At 46.7% G+C, this 13685-nt stretch overlaps 1 protein-coding gene across 1 annotated transcript; it reads left to right on the top strand.

Moving 5' to 3' along the window:
• Positions 1-1828: 1828 nt before the first annotated feature.
• Positions 1829-5252, top strand: LOC149337681 (uncharacterized). Its single transcript, XM_089554487.1, has 2 exons — positions 1829-2119; positions 4083-5252. Exons 1-2 carry the CDS (start codon positions 1829-1831, stop codon positions 5250-5252), a joined length of 1461 nt encoding a protein of 486 aa, XP_089410613.1.
• The last annotated feature ends 8433 nt before the right edge of the window (positions 5253-13685 follow it).

Genomic DNA, 13685 nt, shown 5'->3' with positions numbered 1-13685 from the left:
TTTGCACGGGAAATCCTTATATCATATCACTCGCTCCGGCATACGCCAGGATGAACACATGCTGGCTGCGTGTCGCAGAGTTGGTAGCCCTCAACTATTGAACCAGAGTAATGCGAGAGTATAGCCTTACGGAAGTTCTCCGCTTGGCAGGCCATAAATGTTTCTGTAGACGTCCAAAAATAGCGAATAAGCTTTCAACAAGCTACACAGTCAAAATTAGTGTACCTTGCGCTTGGAAACCCGTGTTTCACTCAGTGACCACGGCCCACCCGGCCCCCGCTCTTGCTTCTCGTTCTCATCATCATCATCAGCAGCCTGACTAGGCCCACTGCAGGGCAAAGGACTCTCCCACGTCTCTGCAATTAACCCTACACTTTGCCAGTTGCGGCCACTTCCACTTTATTCCCGCACACTTCTTAATCTCATCCGCCCGCCTAACTTTCTTCCGCCTCCTTCTAGGCTTGCCTTCTCTTGGAATCCAGTCCGTTAGCCTTAAGAACCAGCGATTATCTGTCTTCACATTACATGCCCTGCCAAAGCCCATTTCTTCCTATTCATTTCGACTAAGATGTGATTAACACGCGTTTCTTCCCTCACCCACTTCAACCGCTTGCGATCTGTTAATGTTACACTTATCACTTTTTCTAGAACTGTGAACACTACCTTGAAAACCGGTGCACGAATATACAGCGCTTGATTACCCCAAGTACTAACAGCGATGAACTTGTTCTTTTGAAAGGCGTACGAAGGACCCACAGCGGAATCGTAAACTCTAAGTTGCGGAGTTTAACGACCTGAAGCGACGTTTCGGCTATAAGAGATGCGGTAGTGGAGTGTTAATTAATGTCCGCGCACATCGAAGAGCACACGGACGTTTCCCCGTTTCGCCTTCAACGAACGGTGCGGCCTGTATTTCTTCCTGCCAGCTTAGGATCCTTGGCCGAACGCCGAAACCACTGAGCAACCCGATCCGCATCTAATGTCTCACGATGTACAGTAGTACGACGATTATTTCAAATAACTTTTAATACCATGGGAAGAAAAGATAGTAAAACCAATACATGTTAAGCGAATCGAAATTTGATGAAACTATGCATTCCAGGCAGCATTTCCTGTCCAGGTGTCCACGAAGATTTAAGAATGCCTCTCCAGTGAGTTTATAGTGTGCCCTGATATTCCTGAAAATTCTGGAGCACTGCGCCTGCAACCTCTGTCGCCTGTATTACGACACAAGCGCAAACGTCGTTCAAAAATTCGGCAAGCGGCCGGTGTATCCGGTTCTCTTCCACAGTGTACTTAACAGGCTTGCCAGCATCGGTGCGACCGTTGCGTTTCACTCCGCGTATACACTCCGGCCGTAACAACCTGTAGAAATGATTGATTTCAGTGCTGAATGTGGAAACCGCAATGGCCCTTTCACTCGTGTTCGGCAGATGAGGCGTCTGAATTGATCATACGCAACGCTTTACCTCCGAATCGTCACAGTAGATCAGTTAATGTTGTACCGAACGCAGATCTCTCCTACCTTCGTACAGCCATAACAATAGCATGAAAGGACGAAATGATAACAAGCCAAGATTGGCTTTTGTGAGGCGCCGAGGTGGGAATCATGGCTGCGTGCAAGCTGTAACAACAGTTATTTATCTTTTATCTATAAAAAACAAAACATTTATTGCTATAGAAGTATAATGCGACAGTGACCTGCCTTTTAGTCACCACAGCAAGTGAAGACGGGTGAACGGCCTGCAAACGGGGACATGTGCGATAAGGCCATACGAGAGGGCCATATTTTCGCATCACTGCAGCAGTTGGGGGTGAGAACTCTGCCATGCCGGCTCAGGAACCCAGGGTGCTGCAGTTTCTGCGCGAACACGTAGCTGGCGTCAACTGGCGACCGACGCGGTTTGCCGAGGACGTGCCCGCCAGCCATGTCTGTGGTCTCTGCCGCACGATTCCCAAGAAGGCTGTGTTCCTACCCTGCTCTCACTCCCTCTGTGAATCTTCCCTGAGGGGTAGCGTCCGTGATGGCCGAAGAGTGTGTCCGTTGGAAAGGGAAGCGTTCGTTGAAGAAGAGTGCGGTTGGTATACGTACCCCGAAAGGAAGACGGCTGCTCTGAAGGTGCGTACAAGTAGGCGTAATTTGATATCGACCAATTAAAAAATAGCAGATTTTATTGTCTGATTCAGTATAGATAGCGTGGACTATAAGCCTGGAAAAGCAAATGAATCATGCGGGTAACTCCGCAGCTAGGGCGCCTGGTGCTACCGCCCACCCACTTATTGTTGTAGAGACTCCATTTTGGGTCCATATTTTAGGTCGGCGCGCCTGTGATGTGCAGACGAATTTCCTAAATCTCAACCTGAAATAAGACCTCGACATCTGGTAGCAGTAACGTTTTAGACTTCGAGCTATAGGGTGAAAAATATCGGCAGCTCGCAAAATACCGCACCGGCGGGGCACGTGCATTTGGCCTTCTTGCGCTAGTAGCCTCTCAATTTGTGTCGACTGCGCCCAAAGTAGCTTGTGTAATAGTAGTAGTAATAGTATAAGTATGAGACTTTATTCAGACATAGGACATAGCCGCCTAAGACGTCCATTGCCTGCTGTACGAGCAGGCGCTGTTCGTCCTCACCTGCAGCTCCAAGCCAGTCCAGCCAGATCGTGACAGTATGGGGGGAGGGGGTGGGAAAGAAGCCTGATTGCAGAGGAACCGGGCAGGAGAATAAACAGTGGGAGAGGTTCGCATAAGGGGCAGTGCAGTTGGGACATGCAGGATCGCAGCGGAATTTGACAAAGTGTGACAAAGTGTGTTAAGTTGTATCTGGTGGATAAGCAGTAGGGTGTAGGAAGTGCCGCGCAACATCCTTTATTCTCACGCTGACACAGTGAATTATAGAGGCCAGTTTGCTTTTTTTTATGCTTTGCAGTGTAGCTCATCTGAAGTGTCCTTTACTAAATGGTTTCCAACCTTGCTCTTGATGAGTCTTTATATTCGTCAAACTGGAGCATGGCCTCAAACCTGAATGACGTCGAACTGGAGCACGTTATACAGCGGCATCAATTAAAGGGCCGTTTTCTGGGTTAAGTGTCACCGTAGTTGTAACGGTGGTAGTAGTCGGCGTAACCGGAGGCTGGTAATCAAAGGGAAGGAGCACGGCTACTGTGGAAGGTGGAGGTTATGGCGAGAGCGGAGTATGTGCCGCCGGCGGGTACTTACCAGGGAAAAAGAAAGAACAGAATTACCGTAGAAGGGGGAGGGAGGGTATGATGAGAGTGGTGGCCTGCCCGAAGAGAGGCCCAACAGAGCTGGCGCCGCGGGCCGGAGCAGCGGACTGGAAAGGAGTGCTAGGCGAAGAATGAGTACGAGCGAAAAACTAAAGAGAATGCTTTACAACTATACATGCGTGCATGTTTCAAATAATGTATATCAATATGCAACGAAATAAAAGAAATAACAACTATCGTTGATTCTTGGGCTGCACAGTGGTAATCGTCCTGTGATTTTTCTTGTCAGTTCCACTTGAATCCGTCACGCAAGATGGAACGGCTTGAGTTGTTGGTAAATTGGTAAATTGGTTTTTTAGGAATGAAAATGGCGCAGTATCTATCTCACATATCTCGGCAGACACCTGAACCGCGCCGTAAGGGAAGGGAGGAAGCTGGGAGTGAAAGAAGAAAGAGAGAAAGAGGTGCCGTAGTGGAGACCTCCGGAATATTTTCGACCACCTGGGGATCGTTAACGTGCACTGACAACGCACAGCACACGGGCGCCTCTTGCGTTCCGCCTCCATCGAAACGTGGCCGCCGAAGTCGGGTTTGAACCCGGGTACTCTGGCTCGGTAGACGAGCGCCTTACCACTGAGCCACCGCGGCTGGTACACGAGTTGTTTCCGATCGTGCACTAGGCAGGGTCGAACGCGTCATGATACCACTCGCGTCATCTGCCTGCATGGTTGAAGGCAGAATATTAAAAAAGTGACCACTTGAGCTTGAATAAATTTTAAGCTTTGACATTTGCATCTGTGCTTGCGTTTAATCTCTTAGTAACACTAAACGACTTCTGACGTTTTTTTTTTCCAAGGCCCACTGCTGGAATGAAGAACACGGCTGTGATTTCGTGGGCACCATGGATGCCGTCCTGAGACACTTCGAGAATGAATGCACCTTCCACGTAATCGAATGTCTGGGGTGCGGCGATGGAGTCCTGCACAAGGACCTTCCGGCACACAGCCTAGCTGGGTGCTGTGGCGGTACTGCTTTGGCCACTGCAGAGCAGACGTCATCTCAAGACAGCTCGCTTACGGTTCAAGACGTGAGAGCAGCCGTGGAGGAACTGAAGACGCTCATAAGGAACCCGTACCAAGATCAGGTGCCTGTTCTCGAGATTGACATCAACCATCTTATTGAGCAATACAGGAATGATGGTACGGAATTGTTGCAAGCCATACGTTTGCTAACTGAGTCGGCTGATAACATAAAGCGCGAGTTGTTGCTTATCGCGACAAACATTCCTTCGAATCTTGAGCAAAGCCAACAGTCGCGGGGAGATTTAGGAGACGAAAGCATTGCTGGGTTCTCTGGAGGCAGAGCTTCAGAAGAGTCCATACCTTGTCGCTTGGAGATGCTGCTGATACTTCGTAGGTTGGAAGTGTTCGCTAAATCGTCGCTAAGTTTTATGGGACACTTGCGAGAGAATGTTCATTCCGACGCACGCGTGACCATCACTGGCATGCACCCATCCTTACATATCGACATGAATCATAGTGGGAACACTTCAGAACCCCTGTCTACAACAGCTTCTCTGCTGAACTATACCTACGAATTGAAGATGAGAGACTGCATGGACATAAGAAGAGAAGACGCCGATGGTCTTTCAAGTAAACGGCATGAGGTGACTTTTTGGCATCGCAGGGACACGTACGTCGTGGTTGGCACCTACACACGCCCGATAAAAGGAGGACTGGACTTGACACTCTCGTTGAAGCCCTACGGCCTCCTTGAGACTTCTCACTTACTATCACGTCGATCCAAAGTCAGGCTGTTGCATAAAGACGTTAGCAAGTGCCGGGTCATGAGGATATTGAAAAGACAATGTCGGCACGACTCAACTTCCTTCCAGTGCAGCTACTCTACAAAACTTGACGCAGTCACAGACGAGGAATTCTTCGAAGACGGAGAACTGACGTTCGAATTGGCCTTATACGAAGACTCGACGGATGAGCGGCAGCGTCGACTACGGAACACTCAGTGATGTAAAACTCTCCTTCCAGTAGCAGTTTCTCTCCATCAGCTGGGCCCTTTTACTGGTTTCAATTGTTTACTTTTATTTCATCAAACATACATGAGTACGAACTGAACTGACTGTAGCATGCGCCCATTTCATGCAGCAGAGTAGTAATTTGGGTCTGTTGGTAGTTCATGATGAGGAAGTTAGAGCGCAAACTTCTCCACTTTGTCTTTGTTTTTTTTGCGCTCTAACTTCCTCATCATTTCATGCGCCTTGACATTTGCTGGAAGAAATGCTGTTGTGAATCTAAATTCAATGAAGTGAGTGGATTGCAGAGCTCCTGCTTGCAGTTCGTTTTCTTGTAACCAGTTGTAAATAAATAGCTTCTTCTAAGGGTACTAAGGCATGTTGTTCTTGAGCGTGGAAATCCGCATACACTGTCTCATCTGCACTCCGACTTTCTGAATTTAAACTACAAGACAGTAAAGGCACGCTCAGGATAAATTCAACTTAATTGGCCTGTATCTATATGATACAGCATTATAATGGCAAATACTGTAATATCACTACAAACAGAGCATTTAGAAGCTAAAAAGACAAAGAAATGAAGTATAGGCGTCGCTATTACTGGAATATTTCGCAAGTAAATTGCGCGCAGCGCCACAGTTGTAGGGAAGAGATCCGTGTGGATACACGTCTATTTCACTTCGAATCGGCTATCAAGGGTTCCTTTTCTATGTAGACATCATGAGTTTGAGTTCAATGGCGGAAATATTTTTAAATTGACCTTTCTCAGCAATGCATGCGCCTTTTCCTGCTGAAAACCACAATGAAAAAGTGACTCTCGTGAAAACAGACATTTCGTATTTTTTTTACCAAAAACTTGCAGTAACGAGAGAATTTTGTGTAGTTACTAAAGAAAAGTAATAGACTACAGACTACAGGTACTACAGCAAAATACAACAAAAAGCAAAAAATCTGTTGTAGCGACAAAACAGCAAAATATTTCGTCGTATTTTTGATAAATTTGTGTCGCGTTTTTTTCGACTGGGAAAGATGAAGAAAGAGCCAGAGACGAAGTTCTGGGGCAGTCGTGCCTTCAGTGTGCTTTTGAACGGCATCGTCAACGGCAACGCCAGTCTGCCTTTAAACGGCATCGAAGGTTGTCGTAACAGATTAGGATAGCGTGTTTTTTCGTGAAATAAGTTTCCCGACTCCTTTAGACATATTCAATTATGACATAAAAGGTCGAGGAAGTAGCACAGCCATATTAAAATTTTTCCCGGTCACTGCTCGGCCATTTTTCTGGTTGCATACTTGGTAGTATCCTTGCGTTAACTTGCCGATATTTATGTCTGTGTCTGTTCCTATAGCAAATGTGGTAGATTTTAAAAGCGGTGCGTTGGGAGCACTTTTTGGAAACCTTTCCATTTTCGACAACGAATATACAGACTTAAATAATGACACATGCTTAGGTTAATTTGTCATGTGCTTCGCAAGGAGTTAGCAAAGCCAAGGTGTTCGTGGACGGATGAGATTAAGAAGTTTGCGGGGATACGGTGGCCGCAGCTGGCAAAGGACAGAATTAATAGGGGAGAAATGGGAGAGGCCATAGCCCTGCAGTCGGCGTAGTGAGGCTGATGATGATGATGATGCAGAGATGTGTTCAGCTTGGTCAAGCGTGCTTCGCGCATAATATGCTTTCACCTTTGTTAATGACATCGACTTCATCTTCGCAGGAAGCTATGACATTACTGTTGTGTTGTGGAGTGCCACATCAGTTCGCACTGTTGACAAAGATCCAGTAACCGCTTGTGAAATGTCACCCCTTCTGAGGCAAGTTGTACGAAATGCAGAGGCGCAAAGTGTGGATTGCAGCAATCCACAGAGTCTACTGCTTTCTTTGCAGTAGTATCGGCTTAACTTTGCATCGTGTCGTAGATTTGACAATAGTAAGCAAACCTATGAGACTAACCTGTATTATGGCACCGTCCACTACAGAATCGCTCCCGAGGGGGCCCACGAAGGCAATAGTCGTCAATAGTAGATATATTAGCTATATGAATATGCTTGTATTGGAGAGAATAAGTTGATGAAATTCGGCTATTTCGTTCTCATTCATTTCGAAATAGCAGCGAATGAACACGAAAAACAGAAAGAGATGTGACACGCTTTCAGCACTGTTTGTTTCGTCTGTCAAAATTTTGGGCTTTGTGTTTTTCGGGGTGCCTTGAAGTTCTAAATGGCACTGAATGACACTTGACGGCCGTCTTCGTTTCGGCTGCGGTCAGTGCGAGACTATCATAACCCCTCTATCCGCCGCTCACTTCACCTGGTAAGCACGGCAAGACAAGGAAAGTGGCGCAAGCTGCCCTTAAAGCGTCTACGTACGGGTGGCCGCTTTTTGAGGACATATTATAATCGTTTTAAATAAACTAGCGATGCATTCTTTTTTGTTTAGCACAGCTTTTGGGGAAGCCACATTCATTTTATTTTAGTGTTACCACCAGGTGCTGATTTTAAGCTTCATTACGGTTGTCTTTTACTTTACTATGCTATAAATCATCTAATATGGGTTTGAGTTGGCACTGCTAAGGAACTTTCATCAAATGAATTTAAAGTGGATACTGAATTGTCTACTAGGCAAAAAGCGCGGCGCCTTTGTTTCAGCACTCAAGACATATTTATTATCCACTGTGAGCTTTTTTCCCCCCCTAATTAACGTTCTCTGATATATTCATTGCCGAAACGTGTAGCCAGATTTCTGAACCACCTTTTCAGACTATTAATCTCGTCTTAAAGACTGGTGTTTATCCTGCAGGCTTTACAACACCAGTAGTTGTGTTCAGGAAAGGTGACGGATAATTAATTTCTAACTACTGACTCATCTCTATTTTATTATCTCTCAGTAATATCATCGAGAAATTGATAGTTCATCGCTTAGGTAGTTATCTTAATAAATTAAATGTAGTTACCCCCGGTCAATTTGGTTTTCGGGCTTGAAGATCAGCTAACTTGGCACCACATGATCTCCTTGATTTTATCAGGCATGGTATTGATAATGGTGAATTTTTTGGCTCTGACTTTTAGATTTCAAAAAAAGCTCTTGATGTGATTAATAATTCTCTTTTCCTAAAAATAACTCGAATTTTTTGGCAAGACAGGTCTTGTGTCACGCCTTTCTATCAACTATTTGCAAGATCGTAAACAAATAATCAATATCCATGGAACAGTCTCACAAGCTAAAGCTATTAACGAAGGTATCCCTCAAGGCTCTAGTTAAGGGCCTTAACTCTTCATATTTTATATTTGTGGCCTTCCTAATAGTATTAGTCCAACTTATTGTGCCTTATACGCTGATGATACTACCGTATGGTTGTCTAACTTGGCAGTAGCGACGACTTGGCAGTAGCGACGACGCACGGAAAACAACGCCTAACGCTCCGTTTGCCCGGTTCCGCAGGTCGTTCCCGCCCCTTTGCCATAGAGTAACATAAAAGTAAAGAGCGGACACTCGGGCCCTTTCGCGGCCGAGTTCGGCGCTTCCCCGTTTCCGCCAGATGGCACTGAACGTGCAAATAAAAAAAGAAAAAGAGTATGGTCTTGGCATATCTTGGCTTGCAGTGACGTGCGCTGCGCGCCTACGGTCGCAGTTACGTCAGCAACAGCGGCGTCTTTTAAGTGCGTCAAGCCAACGGGCAAGCACGCCCAGGCGGCAGTGTGCGACGGACCGACGGTGTGAGCGGCTGTATTTTTTTGCGGCGTCTGCAAGCTTCGTGGGCACGTCCGTTTTGTGTACTGCTGTGGTGCTGCGACGGTTGTTTCGTCCACCCCGTGAACTGTCCAACAAGAAGCTGCAGCTGTCGGCCTTAAAGGCGGCGGCGGCGGCTCTTCCTAAGCACTTCCAAAGAGGCAACAAAGCTGCGTCAAGGGCAGATGCCCACCACCAGGTTTTGACAGTAAAGCCTCCAAGATTCCTGTTTAAGCCTATCATCTCTGAGGCCAGTGCGTTTCCCCGGGTCCGCTAGGTGCGCTGTGCACAAAAGTCGGCCGCTGGGGCCTACGGGAGTGTCCGCTCTTTACTTCTATATTACTCTATGCCTTTGCATCGACAGTTTCTAGCCGACCGAGCATTCCCTCCGCTTGGACGCGCTGCCCTTTACCGGACAACCGGCACCAGGGGACGTAATCGTCACCGACGACGGGCGTCTGCTATCACCAGCAGCAGTGACGTACCGCGACCCGGATATAAAACCGCTATCGCTGGCTACCCTCATCACTTGGCAGTAGCGACGACGCACGGAAAACAACGCCTAACGCTCCGTTTGCCCGGTTCCGCAGGTCGTTCCCGCCCCTTTGCATCGACAGTTTCTAGCCGACCGAGCATTCCCTCCGCTTGGACGCGCTGCCCTTTACCGGACAACCGGCACCAGGGGACGTAATCGTCACCGACGAGGGGCGTCTGCTATCACCAGCAGCAGTGACGTACCGCGACCCGGATATAAAACCGCTATCGCTGGCTACCCTCATCACTTGGCAGTAGCGACGACGCACGGAAAACAACGCCTAACGCTCCGTTTGCCCGGTTCCGCAGGTCGTTTTCGCCCCTTTGCATCGACAGTTTCTAGCCGACCGAGCATTCCCTCCGCTTGGACCGGACAACCGGCACCAGGGGACGTAATTGTCACCGACGAGGGGCGTCTGCTATCACCAGCAGCAGTGACGTACCGCGACCCGGATATAAAACCGCTATCGCTGGCTACCCTCATCACTTGGCAGTAGCGACGACGCACGGAAAACAACGCCTAACGCTCCGTTTTCCCGGTTCCGCAGGTCGTTCCCGCCCCTTTGCATCGACAGTTTCTAGCCGACCGAGCATTCCCTCCGCTTGGACGCGCTGCCCTTTACCGGACAACCGGCACCAGGCGACGTAATCGTCACCGACGAGGGGCAGCTAAGGTATTTAAATATTTATACAGAAAGAACGTTGACTCACAGTGGCGGAAAAGAACTAGAAAACTAACCAGTAAGTATGCCGGTCATGAGGACGGAGAAAGAAAGAGCATTAAACGACAGGTTAAAAACGTGGAAGTTAAAAATTGGATGAATTCAATGGAAAAGAAACATCGTGTAGAACTATATCGATTCTGGAAAAGGCAGATCAGGAAAGAATTTTTCTATGATAACTCAAGAGGCAGTGCCCTACTTTTTGAAGCTAGATCAGGGTGTCTTAGAACGCGCAGCTACAAAAAGAAATTTAACGAAGAAGAGGACACATGTGCAGTGTGTGGTAGATCTGTGGAAACAATTGAACACCTCATAATCAAATGTGATGGTATCCATCCGGATGTCGATGCAGGCACAGTCACTCTTTCTGAGGCACTAGGGTTTAAAGATAACAATGGTCATGTAAATAAATCTGCAGTGGAAGTCAGCAAAAAGCGATTGGAGGATTGGTGGCTGAAAAGCAGAGATGTGGCATCAGGTTAGAACTGTAGGAAACCGTAGGCAAAGGTGATGCAGAATCTTAATGAGAATTGCTAACACAGTAAACCAAAAAAAATAATAAATAAAGAAAAGCTGAGCATGGTGGCAATTGCCACCACCCCGTTTCAAAGGGGGCGCTCCTATCCGTCCATCCGTCCATCCGTCCATCCGTCCATCCGTCCATCCGTCCATCCGTCCATCCGTCCATCCGTCCGTCCGTCAATCGAGGGGCGTCTGCTATCACCAGCAGCAGTGACGTACCGCGACCCGACTATAAAACTGCTATCGCTGGCTACCCTAATCACTTGGCAGTAGCGATGACGCACGGAAAACAACGCCTAACGCTCCGTTTGCCCGGTTCCGCAGGTTAGTGCTTGGCATTTACACATCGAAATTTTACATTTCTTGTCCGTCGCCGCTGCTGCCAACTGGTGTGTGCCCTGTTGTTCTGAAAATGTCAAAAGACGCGGCAAAAGTAAAGGATGTATGCGAGCCGATCTGTCAAAGTTGAAAGAAGAGATAAAGCAGGAACTGAAAGCTTCACAAGAATCTGTCGAACGAAACCTGCGCAATGAAATCCGAATAGTTCGCAATGAGCAAACTGAGATGATTAAGAGCACTGACCACGCGCATGCTGAAATTGAGGACCTAAAAAGGGAACTAAAAATTGAAAAGGAAAAGAACGCCAAGTTGGAGCAAGTAACCAACGAATTGAGCGTGGCGTGTGCTGCTCTGGAAAAGCAGACAAAGGAGCTTGAGAGAAAGCTTAATCATGCGGAACAGTATTCACGAAGGTCGAACATTGAAATTAAAGGTGTCCTGAAGCAAGACGAGGAAAATGTTTTTAATCTTGTTACAAACCTTGGAGATGCTATTCATGAACCTATCACTGAGTCGGACGTAGCGTGTTGCCACCGAGTGCCAATTATTCGAACATTGTTGTTCAATTTAAATCCCGTGTAGAAAGGGATGCAGTGCTGGAAAAGGCGAAAAAAGTACGTCTGACAAATGAGGACATCAGTGTAGATTGTTCTTTGCCAACTTCACCACCGATTTATGTAAATGAGCACTTGACACCAGACAACAAAAGGCTTCTAGGCGCTGCGATTGCGAGAAAGAAGGAAGTCTCGTGGAAACATGTGTGGACGAGGAAAGGCACTATTCTAGCCCGCCAAACTGACGATTCTTCGGTGGTTCACATTTACTCACAAGCAGACTTATCGAAGATGAATTAGGGACGCCGTAAAGCAGCACACGTGGAAATGGCTGTTCTAACATTGCCAATGGAGGAATCGCCACTTTTCACACCTTCACAGCTCAACGCATATTTTTCCAAAAACAAAGACAAATGCTGCCAAATCATACATTTGAATATGCAATCGGCCGTAAATAAAGGTGACCAACTAACATACTTTTTATGCAGCTTAACCTGTCCCTTCGATGTCATTCTATTGACGGAAACATGGTATCGCTCAGACGTTGACGTCATCCATCTTCCCGGGTACAGATCATTTTTTCTTAATCGTACTACGAAGCGGGGCGGATGCGTAGCAATGTTGATCAAAGAAAACTATTCCTGTGACATTTTATCTGATCACTGCTTAAGTAACGATGACATAGAAATGCTGACAGTTAGGTGTGGCGGTCAAGCTTTTTGCGTTGATTATCGTCCCCCACATGGCAATATAGCCAATTTTTTTGGCAGCTTCGAACACGAGTTATCTTTTCTTTCCGAAAACTTCTTGGCGTGCATCGGGGGCGATTTCAACATAGATATGAGCACAAGCAGTTCAGTGCAAGAGCGTATGTTAGTCACCATACAAACAGCTGGCGTCAAAAATGAAATCCGCGGACCTACACGTGTTACCTCACATTCTTCTTCTTCTTTGGATTTACTAATCACCAATCGCGAGGATGCGTCATTTGCCGGTCGTATTGCGATAGACATTAGCGACCATCTTTCTATCTTCGTCCGTCTTCAAAAAGAACCTTCCGCAAAGACAGCCTGAAAGTCCGTCGACAGCTACTTTCCCAAAGCCGCCTTGACCATTTCAGGAACAGTACTTCACTTGTGAACTGGAATCCTGTTTTCCAGCACACAACACCCGATGAATCATACAGTGAGCTCCTTCGGCTCTTTCTCCCAATTTATAATGAGTGTTTCCCTATCGTTGAGATAAAACCTTCAAAAAAAAGCACGAAAGCCATGGATGACTGCTCGCTTGGTACGACTGGTAAAAAAGAAACACAAGCTCTTCGCGACTCTCATAAAAAGTAGAGCCCCCGCAGTGTTAGCCACTTATAAGTCGCTAAGCAACCGCTTAAATAGCGAAATTAAATCATCCAGGACTGCCTACTATAATAACTTGTTCAATGCGCATCTCTCAGACCGCCCGAAAGAAGAGTGGAGACGCTTAAATATTCTGCTAAATCGAAATAACCAACATCAGAACCTTGCGAGCCTAGTTATGCATGGCAAGGAAATCGCTGGGCCGTCCCTTGCAAATGCCTTCAACCAATATTTCACTGAAGTTGGAAGCAGTCAGTACAATCCAGGTATGTCTAGATTTTTGGGCAACAGGCTAAACAAATCGATGCTTCTTGAACCAACCGACGAAGCTGAGGTTTACTCGGTGTGCAAAAGTTTAAAGAACACGACAAGTCTTGACCCAAGTAATATTCAAAGTTTACCTATAAAATACGTACTACCTTTGATCGTGCCATGCCTTACACATATTTACAATACCGCGCTTCGCACAGGACGTTTTCCCGCTGCCATGCAGGTGGCCAAAGTTGTGGTTATTTATAAAAAAAGCGATAAAAAAGTTCTAGGAAATTACAGGCCAATATATGTACTACCTTTTTTTTTCAAGGGGCTAGAGCGAATAATGCATCGACGTTACTACAATTTCCTACAGAAGCACTGTGTAATAGCCAACTGTCAGTATGGATTCACAAAGCATAGATCAA

The sequence above is a fragment of the Amblyomma mixtum genome, chromosome 7 (genome assembly GCF_055824585.1).
Source record: "Amblyomma mixtum isolate Tamu chromosome 7, ASM5582458v1, whole genome shotgun sequence".
Taxonomy (NCBI): domain Eukaryota; kingdom Metazoa; phylum Arthropoda; class Arachnida; order Ixodida; family Ixodidae; genus Amblyomma; species Amblyomma mixtum.
The sequence above is the reverse complement of the archived record's forward strand: the minus strand, read 5'-3'. Positions and strand labels throughout refer to the sequence as shown.

Bases quoted from the DNA above. Each gene is read 5' to 3' on its own strand.
- LOC149337681 (XM_089554487.1), top strand. From the start codon at position 1,829: ATGCCGGCTCAGGAACCCAGGGTGCTGCAGTTTCTGCGCGAACACGTA. The intron at 2,120-4,082 runs GTGCGTACAAGT...TTTTTTTCCAAG, and splicing joins GGAAGACGGCTGCTCTGAAG to GCCCACTGCTGGAATGAAGA.